The sequence below is a fragment of the Perca flavescens genome, chromosome 19, assembly GCF_004354835.1.
Source record: "Perca flavescens isolate YP-PL-M2 chromosome 19, PFLA_1.0, whole genome shotgun sequence".
Taxonomy (NCBI): Eukaryota; Metazoa; Chordata; class Actinopteri; order Perciformes; family Percidae; genus Perca; species Perca flavescens.
The window spans coordinates 20,494,774-20,514,925 of NC_041349.1; the positions used below are offsets into that span (position 1 = coordinate 20,494,774).

At 39.3% G+C, this 20,152-nt stretch overlaps 1 protein-coding gene across 8 annotated transcripts in view; it reads right to left on the reverse strand.

Moving 5' to 3' along the window:
* LOC114546160 (ATP-binding cassette sub-family A member 1) overlaps positions 1-20,152 on the reverse strand; it is a 206,636-nt gene that overhangs the window by 38,267 nt on the left and 148,217 nt on the right. For all 8 annotated transcript variants that reach the window (XM_028564839.1, XM_028564840.1, XM_028564843.1 and 5 more), the window contains 7 exons: positions 19,109-19,203; positions 18,748-18,853; positions 13,860-13,934; positions 11,149-11,318; positions 6,031-6,208; positions 4,813-4,928; positions 3,563-3,707 (listed from right to left, as the gene is read on the reverse strand). In XM_028564839.1, the coding sequence (XP_028420640.1) occupies positions 3,563-3,707; positions 4,813-4,928; positions 6,031-6,208; positions 11,149-11,318; positions 13,860-13,934; positions 18,748-18,853; positions 19,109-19,203 (885 nt within the window). The remainder of the gene's footprint in view (positions 1-3,562; positions 3,708-4,812; positions 4,929-6,030; positions 6,209-11,148; positions 11,319-13,859; positions 13,935-18,747; positions 18,854-19,108; positions 19,204-20,152) is intronic.

Sequence of the window (20,152 nt, forward strand, 5' to 3'; positions counted from 1 at the left end):
TCCTTAAGTTTGTGCTATATGCCCATAAATCATTTTCAAATTGTTTTGAAGGTGGTACAGTCTGCGAGGCGCATATCTGACCCATATGGCTACTTGTGCTTATTCCCACAGCGCGGCTTCATTCATAATGCTGGGAATCACAATGAGAGCAGACAGACACAATATATGGCTCTAACAGTCGAGTTAGATTTTCTTTGCAGATGATATTGTTTTTTTTTAGCTACTTTACATAGTTCTTGTGAAAAGGCAGGACCGCTATCAACCACCAAGTTCAAGAATTGTTATGGAAGTTGTAGCTAAATTTAGGGGTGACCCTGAATAGTCGAATATTTGATGCTTCGATCAAAGGAGCCTGATTCAACTGCCAATCTCACAGTCGAATCTTTGCAGAGGCATTATGAAATGAGGATCATGCCATTTTGGCTAAATGGGGGTGCTCAATGTTGGATTTTACATACGTATAACTACCCAATAAGTTAATATACAGCGTATTATTTATTTATTGTTTATTTATCAGGGACATTACCTATAACATTATCACAACCAAATGTGAGAGATTAAGGTTTTTTATGATATAAATATCAACATATAATGCTGTAAATAACAATGTGCAAAAAAAGAAGCTTTTAATAAATCTTTGTGCATGAATAAATCCAACCGCCCCATGACTGATTTAAGTTTCACTCTCTATGATCCGTGACCCACGGAGGAGAATCTTGGCGGCAGGGATTTAAACCTTTAACTGAAAATATCTGGGAAAAGAAAATCTTTTCAATGTGGGTGCACTTTGAAATAGTAAAGGATGATCCAAAGTAAGATACAGGAGCACAGCAGTGTTCGATAGGCGAGACTTGATGAATCTGATTCGACAATGTAAATTCTTAGTCTGGGACAACACTAGCTAAATTTGTTATTTAAAAAAAAAAAAAGGGTGGAAAAAAAACTAGACTGAGTCAGCAGGACCCGATGCTTCTGTTATGTGTGTATGTGTCTTTACTGGCTATTTTAAGGCCAAACACGGCAGGCAAGAACATTGTTTTTTAAATGCACTGGCCAATTTTGAGATTTTTGACTATTTGGCTTCCAAATCTTGTCTTCCTCCATTCTATCTGTATTCTGATGGTTTGTACAGAGGGGTAGATTCATATATAATTCATAGCTAGATTTATAGAACATCTTATTCCTAAAAAACATGGTGAAAATGGATTTTTCAATGGCTGTTAAAAATATTTTCTGATATATGAACCTGGCTTTATCCAATGTTCTGTTCTGGAAATGTATGCATTGCAAATGAGTGCATATTTAATTAGATAATACCTCATTTGCACATTTAAACATGAACTATACTAATGCACTTGTAATACAAAAAAAGAATTGTCTTATTGTATTGTAAGTAATCAACTGGGGACGTTTCATGGTGATATCTATCTATCTATATGTGTGTGTGTGTGTGTGTGTGTGTGTGTATACTGTATTCACCTTTAGTGTCCTGTCTTAAACACCATGCCAATAAAGGAAGCTGGACTTCACACAGTGCACTCCAATTACACTACATGAGGTAGGTAGGACCTGGCCACACTATGTTTATCCTGAAAAATCTATCTGTGCCTGTGGTTATCTCTGAGTGGCACGTGGTGGAGGCATTGACTCAGACACTGCTTCAAGCATACAAGGCAGGCTGGGATTGATGCAATCCACAGGGAGCTGGACAGTCCTGAGGGGAAGAAAATCTCCCATTGGTCTCGAGACAAAACTGGGGCACCGAGCCTGTAACACTGCAGCTCTGTTTCCACTCTTGGAAAAATAGTACTATGCCCAAAAGGGATCTAGGTTCACCCCGTGCTTGAAACCAGAGAACAGATTGAAGCCTGTAGCTTTACTTTTGAGCGCCATTGTTTAAGTAATGCCACCGCTGACGAGTCTACAAATGATGAAACAAAGCTTTGAAACTGTAGAAGTCGCAATAGGGGAAGACTGGATTGAGCTGTCATGTGTGAGATCTACCCTTTCTGCCTAAGTGGGGCACACCGGGGCACTGTTGTATCTACGCTAGCTATTTTGTGAAGAGTCTGTTCCCTAGAGATATCTGCTCTGAACTGGGGACACATGGAAACCTAGAGAGTTGTAACATTTGTTGATTGATGTCGACCCATCAGGTCCCCTTATCAGCTGTTAAATCAAGTCAGATTAGCAGAATTACCATGGACCTCTTAGCCTGTCAAGTCTCAGAGAAACACTATCTCTCTCCCTAATGCTTTGGAGAAGAGAAGAGCGCAATAAATCCGTCCCTTTACACTGCCAGTGGGCACCATGCTATTCATTAAAATTATTACCAATGGCACCATTTATGAGTAATATGCTGCTCTAACACTGTGTCTATAAATAAAGTGAATGCAGAGACAACTAAATGGCAACAATGACATTGTTTGAGAGTAGACTTGCCAGCTGAGAAATACAAACTAATAATGAATGTTGTAGATAATGGAATCACAATGCAAATGAGGCAGCCTCGTTAGGAGACCGGAAACATCCCATGCCATAGCCGAGCGGCGCCAGAGGAAACATCAAGTCAGAGGCAGGCACTTCGGAGAGGACAGAGCGCGCAGAGGCAAAGTCTTTCAGACAACATTGAAGTGTCGGCTCAGAGCTGTGGGAGACATTCTGACGAAGCATCAGATGGATGAGCAACTCGTCATAGAGCGAAAGGACATAGCATCTGTCGACGAGGAATGACTGATCGGTACAAGGCTAAAAATATAAAATCAAAAAAAAAAAAAAATCAAAAAGTAGGTGATTAATGCTAATCATGCAAATAACAATTAAGTCGACAAATGAAATTAGACACGTTTAGTTCAGAGAACAAATGAAAAAGACACCGAGACACCAAGTAAAGTACAGTAGATACTTTTCTTAATCACCACCACCTCTAAGGCACCATGGTCCTGTTGAGAGCTCTGGCTGTGCCATAAATTGTACAGTCAGAAAAGGCCAATTTCTCTCTTCTTTTTCTTTTAATGAAATGTAATTTAAATTCTAATCAAAAGTGAAATGACTGACAGTCAACATCCTTCTCTTTCCATTTCTTATGCAGGTCTTTTTTGGTGTGTTTGTCTTATGATTCCGCCGAGTCTGTAGCAGCTTGCAGTGAAAATGAACACATGCTGAAAGATGGATGAGGAAAGTCCTCAGAATACTCAATACTCACCAATCGATTAAACATTAAAAGAGAATAGTGAAAATAGCATCTTTGAAAAATCCTTGAGAGGATAAAGAAAATACATTAACATTTATACCAGGTGGGTACACACTCCACTCACATGCGTAAGGAAGCCTTTGCTTCAAAAACACAGAGCGTTTATCAATGTTTCAATTCAATTAGCCATCCACTGCTATAGCTTCCAAATATATTTTTTATGAAGCTACTCTATGGGAGCGTGAATGTCTGTGTCTGCTGTTTCAAAGGAAGTGTGTCTTCCACTGTGTTTTTTTTTTGAGTCATTTGTTTTTCTCATCCATTCCAGAATACATGTACAGTATGTGTGTGTGTATGTCTGCCACTTACATCATCATTAATGAGCTCCATAACAAAGGTGGCTATGCTGCCGTTAATACCAATGAAGAGGTTGATGCAGGTCAGCACCACGTAGGCTGTGCTGGGCACGCTGAAGATAAAGGAGGCGGGGTACATCATGGGGGTGATGGACCACCTACAGAAAACAAGACACTGTCACATAAACAGTGCGGGATCCCTTGACCACATTTAGCAATACCAATGAAATAGACAAAGTCCAAATAAAAGAAAAGTACTTAGAAAAACACAGCCTGAGGACAATCACTCATTACACTCAACACCAGGGTTTATGTAAAAGCTGTGACCAATTTAACGTTAGGAGAATGAATGCCGTTTTCAATTCATAAATGCAGATTACCAAGTCAGTTGTACCGTTTCATGGCATCACCCACCAGACTCTTCTGATCATTTGAATGCTCAGTAAGTGACCCATAAAACACTGCTGAACAATAAATACCACCTACGCTTTGGCCTGCAGTAGTTCAAGTTCTATATTAGAGGTAGTAGAAGCAAGGTCCTGCTCTAAATGTCACTGAATTAGTAAAACAACCTCAAATAACATTTTATATATTAGTTCAGTATAATCATTTGGCATGCAGGCAAAAAATAAAAATATTTTATATTATAAATATATTCTTTTACTTTTTCGACATTGTGCGACCCATAACTATATACTTCATACACCTCATTAACTTAGACAGATAATGATGCACACAGCCAGTACATTGCACTCATGCTCTGATCACCACCATGGCACGCTACCTACTTAAAATGAAATGAATGTGCTGCACATTTTTCTTGGAATAGTGCACAGTAGCAGATACCCATACATTTTATTTGATCTACTATAGATGATGTACCATGAAAATCAAATGTTCTCAACTTAGAACTTATGTTACAACTTATGCCTGGTAAAGTATGATCATTTCTTCCTATCTGCATTTATATTTTTCATTAAATATACTAAGTGTGGTTGGACTGTAGCCTATATGAAGTGCTAAAACTAGCAAATGCAGAATACATTATACAGTATATCTGATGATGTTGAACAGTGTGGAGAAAAGGGCAATCTAAATAGTATCTAAAAAGGAACAATTCATGATCCAAGTGTCAAAAAGAGTAACCCAACAACTAAAACCAAAGAATAGGAACCTGCTATAATTCCTAAACTGACTGAGAATTATACTTTGAAGAAGATAGTTAAGGTGCTATTGGAAGTATTGAGTTTTGAATTTACTTACCCATACAAAATAAGCAGCAGAATCAAAGCAGGCAGGTTAGGAGGTGAAACATAGGCTTTTTGTTGGAAGCAGAGGAAGATCACAATCACAATCAAGCATGGGATGATGTAGTTACACTGTCAGAAAAAAACAAAAGATGCAAAGACAAAAATAAGCAGCTATCTCCATTAAAAGTAAATGGTCAGTGTATGATTAAGAAATTAATCCTTCAAGGCATGAGTAACAACATAAAGAGTTTGCTTGCTTTTAATTTTGTCATTTTTTTCAGACTGAAAGGACGTAAAATTATGAAATCTGTAACATAACAGCACTCAGATACATCCCCCTTTAATGTTCAAATTAATTTGGTGAATAACAGACACATCTGAGTTTCTTGTGTTTGAGGCCAGTGGTTGCTCAATGATACATTGAATTGAGCAATGATTATTTAATATTTGTTTAAATCCAGCCAATATCAAAAGAAGGCTGAACATTTTTTTTTACTTGTAGGTGTAATATTCCCTTTGGCTGCAGAGCTCTTTAAAAACAAATCCACAGTTTTCCAACGGGTGAATCAAAGATATACTATAGATCAAATTAATATAATATATTAAAATACAAAGTTGACAGTGAAATATTAGTTTTTTTTCAACCTGGATTCCTTTTAATATCTACTGTTGATAGGGCATGTATACTAATGCAGAGAGCTTCAGGCTAGAATCATTAGAGTGGCTCCTTCGGTACATTTGTCTTCCACTCAGACAGCACCATAATGATGAGCGTCCTGATGCCTTGTCTTTACAAAAGCTTCCTGATAAAATGTTTACTTCTATTCTGCCTCAGGGAAACTGGCAGTAAGCCTGTTGAGTGTAACCGGGGGGGGCAGCCGGTGTCAATAATTACGCCTCAGAAAATAACTGTTGCTCCGGTGAAGCTTTTTCCCAGAATCCAGCAGTGTCAAAGCTACATTATCAATTACAGTGGATGTTTTTTTTTTTACATACAGCCTTAGGTGGGAAAAAATATTCAGGATAGCACAGGAGAAGACCATCAAAGTGGGGTAAAAATGAGGCCTTCGGCACTGAAAGTTGAGTTGGAGGAGTCACATTATAATACATGTCTTATAGTTTTTACCTAGATTTTATTCAGCATGCAAATAAGTGGCAATGCATAATTGTACCTCAAGAAATTATGACCAATTATGAGGTGATGCAGCAGCCTGATGAAGCAGGTACTTACCATGTCCCAGGCAAAATTGGCCAACCAGTAGACCGCTGGGTTAACTCCACTGACAAATTGTAGATGCTTGGCTTTGTTTACCCTCTCTTGGATGAGGAAGAGGACAAAGCTGGCAGGGATGAAGGACATGGCAAAGATAACGCAGATGGACACCACCAAGTCGGTGGAGGTTGTGGCCCTGTGATTGAATGGAGCACAGCAAACAGGAAGTTGACTGGAGAGCTATTAGTGTGTACGAGGATATTGAAAAAGAAACACAGATATGTGAAAATAGGAGCGGAGAGGAGGCTTTATCCATGAAACTCTGTACAAAATGTTTAAGACTCAGACGTAGATGATGCATTCTGGGTTTCAAAATATCCTTATTGATAATATTTGAACAAAACATTGCTACAAAGAAGGAAATTCTTTCATTAAAACACAGGTAATTTGGATTATTTTACCGTTTCCATTACGTTTACAGACGCTAAATGTAAGCCCTTACCTCAGGGTACTGTAAGGTGCTTTGGCTCAAACTGTGAACATGAATTGGAATATGAGATATCTTTATGAAATACAGAACTCAATTGAAATCTAAATTACATGGTCTAATGCTTCAATTGAAGTTGATTAAAGCTGGAATGTGATATTCACTGCATTTGAATGCAATACTGGCTCACTTCATTTTCAATTTCAGAGGGCACTAGTTATCACTGTACAGTATACCACAGCATTTACATTTACTTCCTTCGCCAACGTTCACAAGGCCAAATGGTATTAATAATCATCACACCGGCGTCCATGAGAACAATAGAAAGGTTTGGAGACGGCAGACTCAACAATGCGCTGTGGAAAAAGTGTTGACTAAATAAATGCGAAGAGATTCTAAGGCAGGGGTGTCAAACTCAGTTTCAGTAAGGGCCAAACTGGAAAATAAGAATCACATCAAGGGACAGATAATACATGGTTTATTGACATGCTTTTATTTCAATGAAAAAGTTAAATATTTTTGTCTGCATTACTGCATGTTGCTTATTTTGTGTGAAATCTTTCGTAATTTTTGTCGCATTTTTCAACATTTTTGTTGATTTTTACAACTTTTTTGTGGATTTCTCCAATGTTTTTGTCTTTTTTTTTTTATTTGTTGCTTTCCCCGACATTTTGTCGACATAAAGCCCTAAAAAAGTCAGCAAAAAGGTTACTTAGCCATCACAGATTTTAGCAAATCAAGCGAACAAAATTATAAAAAATTGTAAAAGCCGACTCACGACAACAGGTCTCAAAGTCAGCAAATCTGCCAAATTCGGCTCAGAGTGTGATCACAGTTTGAAAAAACTGTTTCCCGTCTTTTTTGGTTTGGCGAACAACTAGGCGGGTCAACGTTTATTGTGAACCTAAATTGATATGCGAGCCGGATAAAAACTTGTTAGGGGCCCGCGGTCCTTGAGTTTGACAAGTGTTCTAAGGTATTTGGCTAATTTCTTGTACTGCAACAAACACACTACATGTATTCCTTTGCAATGTAAGGAAGCAATTAAACTAATTTTGTTACACCTACAAAAATAATCTGTATAACTAACAGAGTCAACAGTCAACAGGTAGTGAAGAATTAGAGGAGAACATTTTAAAATATTGACCAGATTTCTCATTTATAACTATAAGTCTCCTTAATTTATGTTAGAAACAAATTGTCCCTTTCTCCTCCGAGATGCTGACCTTCGTTTCACGGTCGTATATCTTCATTTTATGCCATCCTAGCACTGAAAATGTCCTCCGCCGTGTCTGCTCAATTAGCATTGGATAAAACTGGGGTGTATTCTTTTAACCCCCACCATCATTCTCACCCTCAGCCTGCGATAATCTCTCACATGACTTCCTGCTGTGTAATTAGCATATTAAATAAGTTACCCTGCGTGGCTACAAGGCTGTATTTATCATCGCCAACCAGACGCAATTAGAACACATAAATATAAAATAATTTACCGCAGTGGGTGTTAGCTTACATTTCAACAGGTTTTAAAGGGCTGTGTGCTCTGTTGGGTGGAAAGATAATGTAGGGGACAAAGCTGCGAATGATCTAACCCTGAATGCTTGAAGCTGGCTAATTGCTGTGAAGAAGAGGACAAGCAATCTGCTAATTAACTAATAATGGAAGAGCAAGAAAGCTGAGCAGTGGGAGTACAGCTTTACAGGATGTATTGCTTTCCTTTAAGTTTTTTTAATGACGAGGGCTGCAGGGCACAGCCTTAAATGTTGAAGTGTAGGGGGGCTGAAAGCAGGAGATAATTATCGAATCTGAAGCTCCTGGCACAACATTCGGGTTGTCATTTGTATTATGTAGATAAAGTGGAGAACCATTTCAATTAGGATAGAAGCTTGTTGCAATTAATTTAATAGCTCAACCGTATATGACTTTTAAATGGGATATTTTTACAGATAGCGTGCACAAATCGGAAACAATATTAATTTGCTGATTGTGACCACATTACACATCACATTCAACAGGGTGGAAGAGCAGAAGTATTTTGTCAGTTGCCAAATTGATATCCCTGAGCAATTAACAAAATATACATATAGTCTGACATTTCTGAAGATGATAGAGAAAATTGGAAGGCCCTCTTTTTAATGCAGATGAAGCACAGAGACCTCGCAGGAGTGAAGGGGTAATTTCGATGGGTGTATGCATCACCTTTCCCTTCATCGGCATACTTTCACAATTTTGTGGCTCATGACATCACTTGCATTGAAATTAGTTGTGAAGAGCACTAGAGGGGAGTGTCACTTCAAATTAGATGGTGCAGTGCAATTTTGGTGTCAAAAATCTGGTGAGGGAACAAGTCATTGGTGATGAGTTATTATTCATAGAACGGCAAGTGTCTCTCCATGACGTGAAGGAAGTATCAATTCAGAAATTTAAATTCATTTTTAAGGCAGATTTTCCCTTAATATTTTAGATTTTAGATTTCTGTAGGACATTGGTGGAAGTCAGTGGCTTCCTTCGCTCTCTGTAAATCAGGGACTTTACTTGGGATGTTGGCAAGCAAATTATCCCCTTCAAACAACAATTAATGAATTATGTAAACTACTTAAAATCGCACTGGAGTTTTGCTGGCCACCCGGGGGAAGCACAACAAGTGAAAAAACAGCATGTAATCGCTTTATAACATTGTTATAGCAAACTTGTTAGCAAAGATTTTCCTAATTGCACATCTAGCAGTTGCAGAGATACATATGAATCTTCACAAACTTCTGTTAAAAAGATCTGGGTCTTTAGCTGCTAGATGTTTGACTTTATTCACTAGCTAGTCATTAACTTCATCTGTAGGAGATGGACATGTGGCATAGAAGTGTTTTATCAGAGGTTTTTCACAAGAAAAAAAGCAGACTGATACTACTGCTGACAAATGTGTTGATAGGTATATAATTTGCAGGTCTTAAACCAAAACAATAAGCTAAAAGGCTGAGAGGAACGACAGAGTTGGGTGACAATTCTTTATGTGCTTAACATTTTTCATGTTACACATTTGATTCATTGTTCATATGAAAAATATTGTGGTGCTTTAAAAGGTTCTGTACTCAACATTCAGGACATTAATATAGCAGCAAACAAATATTTGCTACGTAAAGATATATAGGAGTAATGGCGCCCTGAGCAGAGAATGAAGTCACACTCCCTCTGTGTGTTGTAATCCAAACTTCTTTGTTCTTTGTTTTGATAGCCAGTCTGCCCTGCGTGTGAGTTGGTATCTCACAAATTGGGGAACGGTCTATAGAGCAGTGTGAAGGATATCCCAGCCCCCTTTTTTTCAGTGTTTCGAGTACAGCCTCTTTAAGCAACCTTATTCCATCTGCTCAAGAAGTCTCTGCTGCCCATTTTTCCCACATTCTTGTCTCCAACCTGCAGACTTATTCAACAATGAAGAAGCGTGCAAGCTAATCTGGAAATCATAGTTCATAAATTAAAGTAGTCACACAATAGGCTCATCCTGAATCTACCATAGTAAGGCCATCGTAATTATCTCCTAACCCTGGTGCAGTCTCCCTCTCTAACTCAGGGCTGTCTTCAGCACCTGGTCACTACATAAATACCTGACTGAGGATCGGAGCAACTGTAGAATATGGAAGTAAACCGCTACTATGTGAGGAATGGTAGCAGCCACTGTTGAGTTGTGGTTATGGCGCTGTAACGCAATTTGCTGCAGTGGGATGTATTTCAACTTCTTCCATTAAAAGTGTTGATCCCGGTTGATCACAATCTCTGAACAGACTAAATGCACGCTATCAACAACAGATAATGTTGAGGAGTACACACCAGCTCAAAATAACATAGTCATAATCACAAAAAACAAAACAGTACACACCGAGCAGTTAGATCCATATGTTATAATTTAGCACGTGATTAATCTCTGACTCTCATGGGGAGCTGCTCTCTGCTAGCCCTGGGATAAAGCATGAGATAAAAAATGGTATATCCTCATAAGGGGCTCCCATGGGTCTATGAATCTGTGCATACTCATACAAATCCCTCATCTATCTATCTGTCTTACGCTTTCCATTGTATTGTCTCTTACTCATCTGTTCTCCCTTTGTCTTTGCTGTCTCTGCTTTACTTTCTCCCACTCCATTGCTCTGTCCCTCTCACTCTGCTTTAATTATCTCAGTTCCACAGTCAACATCAGTCTCTCTCCTCTGCATCTCATGATGCATGGTCAGAAAATCAGCAAGCAAGAGAAAAATGTAATGTAGTATTCCAGAAAGTAGAGGAGGAGGAAAGTGGAGATGCGGTTTTCTGAAATAATTGCAACATAATATACTTTTTAGTGTAAACACTATAGAACATTTCTTTTACTGTGCAGGTGTTATACAAAATACTGAATGTAGTCAGCATTTTATGCTAACACCATACTGCATGTTGTTTTACGCTAACTAGCTTGGTAACATTTATAAATAACATTATATTTGACATTTAAAGTCTGTGTTCCTACCCTGTTTTCTCTGACCTGGACCACTATGAGGCACATGGGATATACAATAATAATGAATAACAGCAAGGAATTTTCAAGTTGCTCCTTTGCTCCACAAAGCTAAAGCACAGCAGCATCTTCCCTTTAACCCCTTTTTTTTGGTCTGATGACTCACATGGCTATAGAGGTGAGCTGCTCCTTTGTGAGGTTGAGGGGGTGATTGGACACGGAGATGCCATACCGCCGGGGATCCTGTCCTGCCAGCAGATTTCCCCTCAGGATGGCGTTGTTGGCCACACTAAGGAAGGACACCATGCCGTGCCATGCCTGGTTGTAGAACCACACCTGCAAAGGTTGAGAAAAGCATCAACACTGAGAATGGCATTTAGGGGCTTTGCGTTTGCTTTAGATGTCACCTAGCAACTACATCTGGCACTGATTTAGTTAGCTGTGGACAAATAATGGAGAAAGATTTAACATGCAGGTTATGAAAGAAAACACTTTTTAAAAAGATAAATTCTGAGATGAATTTCTTTTTTCATAAGGTTAACCAAGACAGTTGGACCTGAACTACTGAGTTTTTCTGGCTTTATTCGCATCTATATCACAGGAAAATTAGCACAGAAAGGTAAAAAAGAATGACAGAATCTGTATGCTAGTTCTAACAGCTGGGTTGTTACAAACAGCTGTTGCGAAGGGCTCTTAAGAGCTGTGTACCACCAATATGGCCACCAAAAAGCAGTCAAATTACTTATAAAACCTTGGTTTTTCCACAGCTGAAGAAATGGAGAAAGCTTGGGCAGTGATGAAATGCTGTTGCCATTTGAAGACGCACGTACAGTGTAACTGTTGGGCTAGTCTTGCATTGCCAGACATATCTCTACAGCACTGAGTATGGTCTGGCTACACCACCTATATATTTTGGGATTGGAGAAAAAAAACACTGACTTGTTTGTATTTTTTTTTAAATCAATCACAACTGTCCTGGGTGGGCCAAGCACCGATGGTCGAGACACCAAGAGGAGAGGGACTACTGTTGGGCTACTGTGCATGGTCCCATTAATTTTTTATTCTGTATTTCTGTGTGTGTGTGTGTGTGCGCGTGATGATTAGAGTGAAAGATACGATCGATTTTTGTCCACCTAGTGCACAAAAGGCGCTTTGAAGAGAGAGAGGTCAAATAATCTCTCAAACATTTTGTAGATAGAGCGGACCAACATTGCTTTTTCATTTAACAAAAGAAGGCATGCAATTAATGCCAAATCCCTATGTGGCGTAGCACGCAAGCTGCAAAGACAAGGTAAAAACATTTTCGCACACTTTCCTTTTAATGCAAAAGACTCTCTGAGTTTGTGGCTGCTAGGGTGTAGAAGAAAAAGAATGGATGAAAGAGAGTGGGAGTGAGAGAGGACTCCCCGCTGATAGTGCAGCGCTAATTAAGAGTGGATGGTGTTTGAGTGTCAGGCTAACACAACACTGCATCAACAAGAAGGTTATGGAGAAACTCAAGTACACAGACAGATGGGCAGACACACACACACACACACACACACACACACACACACACACACACACACACACACACACACACACATTTGTCTCTTTCTCTTTCTGTTCTCGCTGTATCTCAGATAGAAAGATCGACCAAAATTGATATGATTTTCCCTCTTATATTTTCTTCAGCCCGTAGTTTCTGTAACGTCTTCAGCTAAAATATCCTTGGATGTATTCAAGATAGGTAGAGAATAAAGAGCACAAGGTTGGCTGCTAAATGCATAAGGGGGTGGTATAGAGGGAACAAAAAATTAGTAGATATGATGGCAAGCAACATTTGCATTTCCACTTTGGAAACTACTTTAAACATCAACTTGTTTTGGGAAGGAGCAAAACTCTATTCTCAATATGAGATCTATGAGCCTGAGATATTTGTATTGAAATTAACTTTAACATTTAATACAAATGGAGGAAAGTAACTAAATACAATTACACGTTATATACTTAAATATAATTGAGGTGCCCACTATTTTTATTCAACAGCTATAGTTACTTGTTAGAGTTAGTTACTCCTCAGATAAAGATTTTATTAAAAAAAAGAAAAAAAAGTGATTATAATAACCCATTGTTAAAGATTAAACCAGTGGTTCCCAACCTTACAAAAAACAATGTCTCGTTGGGGCCCTGCGCCTCATTTCACATGTCTGAATTGTTAAAGTCATCTTGAGCAGCTACAACAGTAAAATGCTCTTTATAAATAACTGCGTCAGTATTAACAATATTGCTGAAAATATTTCTGTATTTTTACTAAAGTAGGAATTTGAACACAGGACTTCTACTTGTAATGGAATATTTTTAGATTATTGTGCTGGTACCTTTACTTAAGTACTGTAAAAGATCTGTGTACTTCTTCCACCACTGATGTAGTCAACGTTAATTATATCGTAAGCTTGACACTGCATTTGAAGTCACTGCACACCCTTTTGCAATACCTGCAAAAGGTACAGTAAGTAGTATTCACATTAATATACTTAACCATCATGCAATAGCCTAACTTTATAGCAATCTACTCATAATCCAAGGTGTCAATATTAACATCTCTCTCTCTCTCTCTTTCTCTCCTGACTTTTATGGGAAAGTAATTATATAGGCATCTTAATTTATATTTATAATTAAGTAAATTGCACAAGTAAAAAGGTGAGTAGATCAGTTTTAGGTGGGTTTGCCCCTTCACTGTCTCTGCTCACGTCCTGCTTCTCTTGATCACCAGCATTCCTCCCCAAAAATGTAAACTGCACCTGCATAATTTTACCTCAGAGATCATTAAACTTTTATCTCATTGGATCAAATTGAACAGTAGAGCAAAGGGGCACACAGCAATTAATAAAATACCTTTACGTTGTCCCTGGTTCCCAGCTTCTTTAGTAGCGTTTCAGCGTTCTGGAAGATCTGATCAGTCAAATTATCCTAATGACGATGAGGAAAACAAGACAAAAAAAATTGAGTTGGAGACTTAATTGGATACACAAACTACCACTGCTCTTTGAAATGCAAAACATAAGGCAGAGGGAGACAAGAATTAAGACTTCCGGGGAGCTGAGACACTTATTTCCCACAGTCTTGGAAAAAAATGTGTCCCCCGTTATTTTGGCTGCCTGCGAGTTCTTTCCTCTTTTAACATTTCTGTTTTATTAAATAGGGTGAAATAATTAAAATCATGAGGAGAAAAAGAACATGAAACAAAGGTTCACAAGTAACAGCAATTGCCTCACTACCTAATATACCAATCATATTTAAGTGCTATGGCTGGATTCTAAGTCCCCAAGTGTTCATATACAATGTAACAGCAAAACAGTATTTTCCACAGAGTACAAAGTGTCTGCTAGGTGGTGAAGAGATGAAAATGGCAGAGAGATTGTAGAATGGACAAGTTGCATACAAAAATATGCTCTACTCCACTCATGTTTCATGTGAAATGAGCCTTGGAATGAGAGCTTGAGATGACAGGCACGCGGTTCCCAAAGTGTCATGTTGATACCATGCTGTTCAGCCTGACCATAAGAGCACTGAGCACATTACATGTGTGATATAAATGCAAATAGACCTCCTGTTGGACCCTGCCTTCATAGGGCTATTGCAGAGGATAGGAGGGAAAAGGGGGGAGAGTGGATGTGGCATGGAGTGAAGAGAGGTCGGTGGAGGAAAAGTGCAGGTGACAACTGGGGAGAGAGTTGGGGGGTAGACAAAATAAGAGGTGAAAAATCAAGAAAGACATTGTAAGAATGCAGGAGTGTGCTCAGGTGCAAGTGTGTGTCTGCTATGAAAGAGATATAGTGGAAAGGAATAGACACAAATGATAACTCAAGCTCCCAAGACAGTTACCCAAGGCCAAGTGACAAAGGAGATCATACCACTTCTGTTCTCACTTTTCCTATCACACAATCCTTCACTCAGCCAATCCTACACCACATCTTTGACAATCTCAAAAATTTTGAAACATTTGAAGAATGTGTTCAGAACATTTTTTGTTTTCTGCCCTGCCATAAATCCATCTAATAAATCTGCTCTTTTGGCATTACAAAATGTTTACACGTTTCAGTAACGCAGCATGAACTCTTCATCTCTTTCCATATCGGAAGGAAGGAAAAAGAAAAAAATGCTGACAGGAGTATTTGTGTTAAATAACATCTCCTCTGTTACAAGACATTACCTATTTATACACCGGGCACATAAGAAGCCTCTTACTCTTGTTTGAAATGCTTCCTCCAGCAAAAGCAAAAAAAATCTTCAAAACATTTTGTATTTTTACTTTGCTCAGGTTTGCATTGTGCCAAGCAGCAACGGGCAGCGCCATTAGGCGGCCTTGCTGAGGATTAGCGGTGGCTTAAACCAGATGAGAAGTGGGCCAGCAGCTGCCTGGGTCTAATCCTTGACAAACTCCTCCCCAGTCAAGGACAATGACAAGCCCGGCTTTGGCCAGCGGACCTGCCCGTGCCACAGCTAACGACGCAGCAATAAAGCCACTCGAGTGTGCACTGACTTTCTTGGCTTGTATTCCAAAGCGGCCTGCACAGTTCAGTGGTCAAGTGCTCTGTGTGACAGAGTGGTCATATGGTCTGTGGGACAGCGTGCTATGTGTGTCTGCAATGTGTGTGTATTGACAACTTGCCAGGAAGGAGTTCATGGTTTGTTAAATTAGGGCCTTATTTCTCTGAATATAAATGATAAAAAAAAATAGTTTGAGAAGTTAAAACATTTCAGGGAAAGTAGTGACATTAATACTATCTATGTAACACACTGTGCCATTTTTTTTGGGCTTAATTATACAATTCCCAGCACACAGGCTTTCTTGTTCTTATCAGTCCCATCACCACGTGTGATACCTAACCCTATTTCTACCTGCTAGACACAGGAAATGCAATTAAACTGAAAGTTCAGAGCCCACTTCCCAGCCTGCGCAGGTGGCTTAGAGTGCCAAAACATGCTACTTCCCGTTAGCGTCTCGTATCACAATGCCTGCCGAGCAGAAGAGAGCCAGACATTTCCCAAGGACAGTGTAGCACTTTAATAACACAGAATGCAGGGCTGGGATGGCTAATGCCCGGCCATTAAGGTTACATCATCGCTGCTGCACAAATTAAAGTCACATTAGCGTTGAGATCCGGGAGACAGAGAAGGGAACCTGGGTAGGGCTGAGACCGGAGACGCCTGAGGGCAAAGCAATGTGCTGCTCTCAAAGTAGTTTGAACATCCAAAAATTTGAAATGTTAATGAGAGATTGTGTGTATGCAAGACAGAGGCGGAAAGATAGATACAAGGGGACAAGTGAGTTGGTATTTAGTTCAAGAAACAAGAAAAACAAGAAAAAGTATGCGAATGTATAGTGGAAGTCGGTATAGTTAAATACATGTGAGAGGAAAAAGGTTTGCAGGATTGTGTGTGAATGTGTGTGTTCTCGTGCAGTGAAGACCTAGATTCCTTGATTTATTCAAAGCAATACACAGACAATCATAGCTTGTTGACATGGACACTCAACAGAATGGATTTCAAGAATCCAAACCTCCACCCTTCTTTGCCTTTATTCTTCTTTCTCAATCGTTCAAATATACAGCACGCTCCAAAAGTCCACTACAAATAACATGACCTGTACCCACGATACAGAGCTAACGGAACAAAGAACACCATGCTCCAATTAGGAGCAGCTCTCACAAGGCCCCTGGCAAACTGCAGCCGTGACAGGAGAAAAGCAGTTTCTGAACCACTTCTTCGGTCACAAAACTAGTCCCAAGCATTTAGTGTTGGAGAAAGAGTTACAACGTAACAGCACGACTAACCGACACTGCCATCCCTAGATGCTGCTAGAATGGCTGAGATACTAAAATGTAAATACAAATAAAAAAAAAAATTGATACTTAAAAAGTTGTATTATCTTGTTTGAGAAATAATAATTGGTTAAAATGTGGACACTCAAGAACTTTTGTTTTTGATTTTTAGACAATACGAGTCATTTGACCATACTTTTAAAAAAAGGCCACATTTCTAGATGGTGATTTGAGGGAGGTGTTTTTGTTCCGTGTTGCAGGTAAACAAGTTCTATGCTGTGCTATCTAGGGGTGTGACGAGACACTCACAAGACGAGACGAGACACAAGATTGGGTTCACAAGAACAAGACAAGCTTTTTTATTATTATTATTTTTTGGGGCTTTTACCTTTATTTGAAAGAGGATAAACATCAAAGGGGGAGAGAGATGGAGGATGACACGCAGCAAAGGGCAGCAGTTCGGATTTGAAACCTGCGCCGCTGCAGGACTCAGCCAACATGGGGCGAACGCTCTTAATGGGTGAGCTACGGGCCGCCCCGACGAGACAAGCTTTTAACACTATTTCCATTCAAGTTCTACAGAGGCAATGTCCATATTCAGAGCCCAACAGGCCAGGCATTGGCAGAGAATGGAGCCTTTTTGCTTTAATAAGGATGACACCGTCACACAAATATGACTGATTTGATTTATTATTGATCTCGAACAATCTACAATGTTGCAAAAGAAAACTAAACATATAAAAACATCAGAATTTACCAAAGACCAAAAAGAGAAAAGTTCGAGAAGGAGCAAGCAGAATTTGGTCCTGCCCTTTTACTCAGAGAACCAAGCGTTTCATTGCAGCAGTAAACAAGGAAGTAGGCTGCTCTCTGTATTGATTTATGACCATTTTAAGACGAGGGGGGAACATTTGTCTTTGTTTCATATCATTAAAAGTGAAGTTAGGTTTTGCTTTATGCTTCTGACTCCTTTAAAAAAGACAGAGAAAGAGAGCGATCTGTGCGAGTCAGCGCCCCACTGAACTGCATGCTGCAGTCTGTGTGTGTCGGGTGCAAGTGAGGGAGTGAGGGAGAGAGAGAGAGAGAGAGAGAGAGAGAGAGAGAGAGAGAGAGAGAGAGAGAGAGAGAGAGAGAGAGAGAGAGAGAGAGAGAGAGAGAGAGAGAGAGAGAGCGAGAGCGAGAGCAGCCGTACCCTACGTCCGTAACGTCCAGCTTTTTATAATTGCAACTCCGCTACCACTCTGCAAAAGTGAACTCAGAGTCAACTTTGGAGAATGGGTGGGGGATCTTCGATGCTAATTTAGAGGTCCAAGTCAGACTTATCTTTAAAGCCAGGTCAGTCTCCGTCTACTGGCTGCTGCTCTGCAGTTGTGACCGATATCCTATGGTCATCATTCACTGATGTGCTATTTCCTATAGTGGATACCTGAATGAATATGGTTAAAATGAAAATATTCTGTTTAGGAGGTGTGACTGTATTTGTGAAAGAATTCTATTTGAATTGTCAAACACTGAGTTTGCCACTGTAATAATCTTTTTTTTTTTAAGATTATTATAGATAAGATTATTTTTTAGGGCATTTTTAGGCCTTTATTTCCACAGGACAGATGAAGACATGAAAGGGGAGAAAGAAGGGGAATGACATGCAGCAAAGGGCTGCAGGTCGGAGTCGTCCCACCGCGTTGAGGGGTAAACCTCTATATGTGTGTGTGTGTGTGTGTGTGTGTGTGTGTGTGCGCCTGCTCTACCAACTGAGCTAACCCAGCCACACACTGTAATAATCTTTATTTGTGATCTAAATAAAGATGTAAAAAAAAAAAAAAAAGTAAGTGAAAGTTAAAAAAATAAATAAATAAAAATAAACTTGTGACCGATATCGCTCCTCAACAAGAAGTCTTGTCACACCTCTAGTGGTATCAACAGGTTTGACTTTGTGAATGTCAATATTTCTTACATACCTGAAATGAACTGAATAGGTTTCTTAGATCCATGAATGAAGCTTTGATTGCTGCCTCGGTCAGAAGGACTTGAGAGTTGACCGCTCCGACAGAGATGCCCCCGTACCTGGAGTGGCAGAAAAAAAGCAGAGAGAGGTTCAAGTGGTGGTAAGAGCATGGGAGTCATATCAAGGATAAATACACCAGTGGATTTTCACACTTTGCTCTGTATATAGATTAAGACACATGAGATACAGACATTCAAGAAAAGCAGATATTACAGTGGAAATCACTTGAATTACCCTGATTCAAATAACCCTTTTCTGCAGCGTATTCTAAAATCTCTAGAGAAACATCAATATTCAACACTGACATGCATTACCTTGTTTTACCCGAGCTTCCAAAAGTCTTGATCAAGAAGTCCGTCATGTTACGTCCAGTTAAATCCAACAATGTGTCTGTTGTGTTCTGGATCCTCTGTTGAAAAGAGAAATAAACAAAAGAGTTGAAATATTAGAACTCAAAACATAAATATACATTATTAGTTTGCCATTTGTTATGTTGTTAGAGTGACCTTGAGCTTAAACCTGCATAACAGGTTTTTTGGGTGTACTTGGGTGAAGCACAACATGCTGTAAACACAATACTGACATATTATCACCTTCTTAAGTTGATAAAGTGAATATGTCAGAATTGGCATACAGTTTATTGCTTAGAGCATCTTCACGTTTAAGATGCAGAAAATCGTTTCAAATTTTTCAAAATACAAGGCCAATCTGCAGATAATGTTTGGAGATACAAAAGAGGTGCAGCACTTTTTCTTTTACTTTTGAAAGGATATACAACTTTTGCATTTAGCACTTAACTGTGTTTATTGAAGCATCATGAGCAGAAAGGCTGACCGCAGACAGACCCTTGCAGGCGCAACTGCTCAGCCACCCATAAAAACTCATCAAGTAGATGCAAAATCAACAAAACTTAAGAGCAAAAACATTTTGCAGGTGATATCTGTTTACAGCACTGTGGAACACAGTCTCTCAACCCTAATCATAATAGTCAATTAAGCCTGGCTATGGGAAGCCTGGCTAAAATCTAGCCCCCTGCCAAATCTGCGAAAGCTGTGTCTAATGTCAAAGAACTCTAATTAGATGCCCTTCTGTGGATAAATGGGTACATTCAAACATCCAATTAAGGGAGGGTGCAACACACCACCATGAATGCACTCCACGAAGCGTAGACTGATACTTCCCAGTACACACACACACACACACTCCCGCCGACACCAAGCTGCTTTAGCCTTGCTTATTTAGAGAGGTAACACTATGTTAATTAGCAGAGTGATCCTTGATAAAAGTGCAATTGAGACCCCCGACTGCAACACAATTTACCAACGTACCCCACAGTTACGGTGGTTATCTATCCTTCT